The sequence below is a fragment of the Notechis scutatus genome, chromosome Z (genome assembly GCF_049901735.1).
Source record: "Notechis scutatus isolate UNSWTSFEM ecotype Mainland chromosome Z, rNotScu1.2, whole genome shotgun sequence".
Taxonomy (NCBI): domain Eukaryota; kingdom Metazoa; phylum Chordata; class Lepidosauria; order Squamata; family Elapidae; genus Notechis; species Notechis scutatus.
The window spans coordinates 95,251,978-95,259,016 of NC_142025.1; the positions used below are offsets into that span (position 1 = coordinate 95,251,978).

General features: G+C 38.1%; 1 protein-coding gene across 1 annotated transcript in view; it reads right to left on the bottom strand.

Annotated features, from left to right (window-relative positions):
- The window catches only part of PRR29 (proline rich 29), a 68,691-nt gene extending 65,930 nt beyond the window's left edge, over window positions 1-2,761 (bottom strand). The window contains exon 1 of the mRNA XM_087945510.1: window positions 1,386-2,761. Coding sequence (XP_087801636.1) covers window positions 1,386-1,442 — 57 coding nt within the window. The 5' untranslated portion in view covers window positions 1,443-2,761. The remainder of the gene's footprint in view (window positions 1-1,385) is intronic.
- Between the last annotated feature and the right edge of the window lie 4,278 nt (window positions 2,762-7,039).

Genomic DNA, 7,039 nt, shown 5'->3' on the forward strand with positions numbered 1-7,039 from the left:
AGTGCTCTTTCACTTCACCTAGAAGCTGATGAAAGATGGTGTTGTACATAAAGCATGATTCCTTCTCCTGTGGCATTGCACAACTCCTTTCCTGTGCTTGTCAGCAATTGGACTAGTAATTTTTAAACATTTTAAAACACAATTTTGGTGATTTAGAGAAAGAACACTTAGCCCATAATTAAAAATAGCCCACCTAACAGCTGACAGAGTAGTAGAAGTGCTCCTCTGATTTCATTGCAGAGGCCTTCCCTTCATCCCCATCATTTATTCATTATGTCAATTCCTCTTTCCAAGACTGGAAGACCTAGTTTAGTTCAATGGGGGAGTATCATTTGGAATAACTACTACAGGCTCTCCTATAGCTCACAGCTGAAGAGCTCTGGAAAATGTGGAAGTGCCCATGGAAAAGAAAGGACGAGGCAGGCCTGAGCCATCCCAAAGTGGGCAGTGGATGCTGAGCCAGTCCCTGGCCTGGGAGGTGCTAATGGAATGATTGGTGAGAGATGTCCAAATATATTTACAATTAAAAAAAAATGTATTAGAAATTTACCTCAACATTAATACAGCTAAGGACAACTTGAAGGCCTCTCAGATATGGGCTACAGATGAAGGCAACATCGTCATGATATGGCAGAAAAAAGAAATCATGTTTCTTCCTGAGTAGATGATGGGAGGGATGTGTGTGTTTTGAGATGCCTCTCAGGACTGCTGCCAGGTGAAGATGTTAAACAAAGCTACTTGTCAGACAAAAATTTCTAAGGGCAATTGGGCATGGCACAACTATTTGCCATCTATCGGTATATTCTGTGGGCATAAGTCTACACAGGGTTTTTCTATCACCATTTTCAATTGCCAGAAAGGTGGCCAGGTTAGTTTTTCACTGCAATTGCAAAAGAGATCTGTGCGATTTGATTCACTTATTATCACATAAGCTTTAATATATCTATTTACTTCATCAGCTTAATTAAAGCAGGGATATTATACCTAACTCCTCCAGTATCGACAGCTACGTTATATGAAACTGCTCTCTCTGACTGTTTTCCCTCCCTCTGAGGGAGTGGATAGAGATATATTAAATTTTATGCATTAATAAATATGCTAGACTTTTAGATGACACAATAATTCTTGCTATATTTTCATTTTCTTTTCTCCATTTGGGACTCAGGATGGGTGTTACAATTAGTTATAGCATATGACATACATTGTCCTTTCCATTATGGTCTAGCCTAGTCTATCCTACAGAGAACACACAGAATTTGGTGACCACTCAGAACTTTTCTTGGTTGGAACTGAATTAAGAAGACATACAGGATTACAGAGGATCCTTCTCTCTGCTGCTCAGAGTGAGATACCTTTCAATATACCCACCCACCACAGTGACTTACTGGTTGCTGAATGAGGTAGACTTGTGGGGAGACAGCACTGTTGCCCCCTGGATTCATAGCAAGGTCTCACTGGTCAATAGAAAAATCAGCAGGAAGAAAGTTGTCAGACTGGTTACTAAGGGAGCTGTGGTTAAACATACCTAGCCTTCCCTTCCTGCAGGTGTTTTTCCTCTTTCAGTTTATAATTAGCTTATCAGGAGCATTGAGTTTACCTAGCAAATAATACAATAATCACAGTACTCTCCCAAAGGTTAACTCTGAGTCTCAGTATTAATTCTAAGTCACTTGATTTTATTTTTAGATTTTTGCCATTCAAGTATGCTTGTCAAATACAAATGGATTGGGAGGGTATATTTTCCAGATAGACATTGGCCTGTTTCCCATGTGAAAATAAGGTTGTTTTCTAAGACATAATATTTGTTAAAGAAAGGGGTTGGCAGAAGAAATAAAACAAGTTATCTACCAGTTGTCTGAGTGCAGCACATTTTGGCTTGATTATCCTTAGCTAGATTTTGGCTGGTCCCAACTGGGAAAAACATGGGTATACCACCCAAACAGCTAAGCTCTCTTCCTTTATGAAACAGCTTGTCTGCTCAAAAGTTCTGGCTAAGTTCATAAAATTTGCTCAAAGTAGTTACTGAACTGGCCCATCGTTGTCTAGATTTACACAAAGCATTAAATCACACACTGAATTAACTGGATGGGTTGATGCAACACAGAAAGAGAGAAGGGGAGAGAAAGGAGGGTGAGGAGGGAGAGCTGCTACTAACCAAGAAAACATGTCCTGTGAAGGCAGTCCCCCAAGATGTAGTTGGGAGAACATAGCCCTTGTGTGCTGTAGGGAGTCACAGCAGCTGCTTCTCATCTAGAGAATGGGTAAACAAACGGCATGAAGGAAAGTGGTGGTAGTGTTTTGAATTTTAATCTTCCAACCTTGTATTGACTTTATTTATTTATTTGATTTGTCAATCGCTTACAAGGTAATAGATATAAGTATAAACATGAGTAAGAATACAGGAAACAGGCACGAATAAATGGGGACAATAGGACAGGGATGGTAGGCACAATGGTGCACTTATGCACGCCCCTTACAGAACTTTTAGGAATGGGGTGAGGTCAATAGTGGTTAGCTTGAGGTTAAAGGAGTGGAGGTTAGAGGATGTAACAACAGAGTCAGGTAGTGCATTCCAGGCATTGACCACTCTGTTGCTGAAGTTGTATTTTCTGCAATCAAGTTTGATGCGGTTTACATTGAGTTTGTATCTGTTGTGTGCTCTTGTATTGTTGTGGTTGAAACTGAAGTAGTCATTGACTGGTAGGACATTGTAGCAGATAATTGTGTGTGTTACACTTAAGTCTAACCGTAGATGGTGTAGTTCAAGGTTGTCCAAGCCCAAAATCTCAAGCCTGGTGATATAGGGTGCAAACTCCAGACTGATCAACTGTATTCAAGTATTGGTCTGGCAAAAGTTTTGTATACTCTAGTTAGCAATTTGATATTTCCGAAGGAGAAGCTCGTAAGATTAGATTTACAACTCTTAATGCCTTTTTGGCAATGCTGTTACAGTGAGCTCTGGCGCTTAGGTCATTTGATATGAGAACTCCAAGGTCCTTGACAGAGTGAGGATCATCAACAAGGTCATATCCGCCTAGTTTGTATTTGGTGTACTGATTTTTTTTACCAATGTGTAGGACAAAGCATTTGTTGGTCAAGATTTGGAGTTGCCAGATGTTTGACCATTCATAATCAAGGTCGCTTTGAAGGATAGTAGCATTGTCAGTGGTGTTGAATAGTTTTACGTCATCCACAAAGAGGACGCAGTTGCTTATAAGGTGATCGTAAAGGTTATTTATATAGAGTATAAAGAGTGTGGGTCCTAGAACGCTGCCTTGGGGGACACTGCTATTAACTGGAGCAGGGTTTGATATAGCGCTTTTTACTATTTGTTGCCTGTTTGACAGGAATGCAGTAATCCACTTATGGAGAGATCCAGAAATGCTGTAAGAGTTTAGTTTTAACAGTAGTTTGTCGTGTACCACTGAATCAAAGGCTTTGCAGAAGTCTACATAAATTGCGTCTATAGCTTTACCCTGGTCAAGTAGAGTAGTCCATATGTTTTTGCAGTGTAGGAGTTGTAGATTGCAGGACAATTTTTTCCTGAAACCAAATTGTTTTTTGGAGAGTAGGTTGTTTGACTCTAAGTGGAGAATGATGAATTGGTTAATGATTGATTCCATGACTTTGCACGTGACACAACACCATGAGATTGGTGTGTAGTTTCCAACCAGGCTGGGGTCACCTTTTTTGAAGATAGGGATGACTGTAGCTGAGGACCATAGGTTTGGTAAGGAGCTGGTTCTGAATGATATCTCATATATAATGCTTAGGGGTTCCGCTATGGCAGAGGAGAGCTTTTTAAAGAAGTATGCACATAATCCATCGGGGCCAATAGATAGGGATGGTTTTATGTTTCGTAGTGCCTTTTCTGCATTATCTTCTGTAAAGTCAATATGTAGTAGGTCATTACAGTTAGTTGTGGTGCGATTAGGAAATGTGGGGCATGAATCATTGTTGTTTACAAAGACTGAACTGAAGAATGTGTTAAAGAGATTGGCCGTAACAGCTTCATTGTTGCAGTCTTTCCCATTTGGTCCCACTTGTGTGAAGAAAGAAAGTGTGTAGAGTCTCACCTTTCCAGAAAAACTCCTGCTCCACCACAAACCTATTTGACCATCCCGTTACAATGTTGAATTGTTTAATGAGATCTGATGTCATCAACCTCTTCTGTTGAGACTCTGTTCTAGAAAGATTAAATGCAAACTTTTCCAATCAAATAAGGTAAGGTAGTGTGCACTTCAGAAAAATGAAAATCAGATAAAAAATTGATCTATCCTTTTATAATTGTACAGTGTTCCCCCTAATTAGGCAGAGTTTTTCCAGGAACTGAAAATATTCTGCAGTATCAGCCAGCATTACTACACTGGTACAAGTTAGGGGAGAATTGCTAATTAGCTGAAAAAAATAAGCTTAGGCAGAACAAGGAGATAAGTGAATAGACTATCACCAGGAGTGATACTATATATGCCTTGAGGGCTTCTTGCACAAGAGTCATAGAACTGGGAGGCTATATAATGTTATGGCATAAATTCAATTAAATCACAATTTCTGCTTTTATGACTTGTTCATTGGGAGGTTTTTTGCTCCTTCCACAACCTGTGAATCTATTCTTTGCCTCAAAAAGACCATATTTCTCCCGTCTCACTTTACAGAAGTGTAGCTGAGGAAGATTTTCTGAGTTTTGCTTTGTTTCTTCTGTTCTAAATTAACCTGTCTCCTAATAAGGTTATTTTTCACTAAGGAAAAGATGGCTGTCTGATTAAGTGGATTGTTGGATTAGGCAGGCACAAGGATAGACCTAAAGTCTGATACACCATGGGGAAAAACATCTTAACTTGGAAGAGTGGAAAGACTTAAAGGCAAAATAATTTAGAAGCGAAACCTACAATTTGCTCTCTTGTTCAAAAGAGGCAGAATTAAAATCATGCAGGATAATTTTGTTCTCAATTTGGGGAGCCCCATAGGAGAATTGCTAAGGCATGTGCATCCTTTTCAAACAGCCTACTGGTCATGGGATGATCTATGTTGAAAATACAAAGGATATGGGTCATATTCATATCAAATGTATTAGCCGATGATGGCAATAGCTTGTAGGTTTGTAAGGAGTTTCTAGGTTAGAGATCCTAATTTATATGTAGAAAAGCAGGAATATTCTTGGGAATAATTTTGTTTGGGCTGTACCTGGTGCATACTAATAAAATATGTCCCAATTCACTGGCATTATCTTCACTATTATCAGGGAATGCTTCCTCTGTTATGTTTTCAGGCTGTATCATGACTCAACCTAATCTAAAATATGCTACTCAAAAATCATGATAGATCAAAATCATGATGAATGGCAAAGTCGGTAAGTATGGGCTTATCTGTTGGCAAAACTGGCATATGGAAGATTGTAATGTGGAATGTAAAAGAAGTAAATAGTAAAGTGAGTGCAAATGAGATGAACCTATTTTTATCTGTATAACAAAGAGAATCAGAAGAGATGTAATTGCTTTGAAGAAAGATAATCTGATCATATGGACCGGAATTGATTAATGCACACAGATAAGAGAAGGTAGACGTTTAATTATTAGTGACATAATTATGACTGACATGTCAGAAAACATGAACAGATATTTTTTAAAATATTGTGGATTCAGAATGAAATAAGAATGTGTAAGTTGGTGATAATTTGCATATTGTAGTAGAAGAACTAAAGATGAGTTTTGGGGAAATATGTGCAACTTTTTAAATAAATGCTATGGCAGGGAGTGACATGAATGGATGGGAGGTCAAGACAAGTGTTTGCAGATTGACTGAGCCATTTGAAAATCCATGAATAAGGACAGTGATAGTGTGTTGGGTACCTGCTTAGAAAAATGCATGTTTGCTTCAAATGTATGATGTAAGCATATGTCTCTTCATGAGTACACATGGAGAATAAATGATTTGAAGAACATGATTGATTTGATTGGTTATGATGAAACTCAAGAGAATTAATGAAGGATGTAAAAGTGATAAGAGATTCTGAATTACTTGGTAGTGTTAAAAGTGGTTGTAGGGGGAAATGATATACGTAAAAGAAAATAAAGAAGTGAAAACAGTTTGAATGCAGTTGAATGCAAATTAATAATTAAATTAATCTTCCAACAATAAAAATAGAAATTGGACACAATGGATGTGAGAGCAGCTTGAAATAGATGACAAAAATGGAATCAGAAAACAAATATATGTGGAAAAAATATATGGGATGCAAGGAAGGGGAAGGTTGGATGGAATTAAAAAACAGGAGAAATATTAAAATACAAATCAAAAGACAATAGGTAAATCAACAAACAGGCATAGTGAAGGCAAGGATGCTTTGCAAGTATAGAAGGAACGAATGGGCATGGGGGGTTGGTGTGTGGGTGTGGGTGGGTGTTTTATACTCTTATTTCTGAGTAAATGTGGCAAAGATTACGATAACCATATATTTGAAAGTTCATATTGCTTAATTTACTGTAGAGACATACCAATTTATTTTTATTTTTTGAGAGATTCAGTAAAGATCATATAGATTGCAACTTAATAAGTGGAAATGATGCTATATATTAAGAGGAGGAAAAACTTGGGATTTTGTTTGGATAGAGGGTTTACTCAGCACCCAGGAAATCAATAGGCCTCTGCCCAATAAAATAAAACAAAATATTCTGACATCCTGGCTGGTGGGAACCATGATGAAGGAAGACAGAACATATTGTCCCTGAAACATATCCTTTCTGAAGAGCAGTTGATGTTTATTTCCCTGTTAGTAAGTAAAACTTTTTCCTGCTGGCTGGGAGAGGAAACAGAGATGGAAAATCCACTAGCTGCTGTTTCGAAGCTATTGCACATCACAATTGTAAGGGTAGCATTACTCCCAGTACTATTAAGGGTGGTATCTACTACTCCCTGGCACAATAAAGATCAGTAATGGAGATGGTACAGTTTATAGCAATATTTCTGTTGATCAAGGGACACACATAAAAAAGGCAGAACTTTCACTGCACCCATCCCTATTCTCTTTTCTTGACCATAT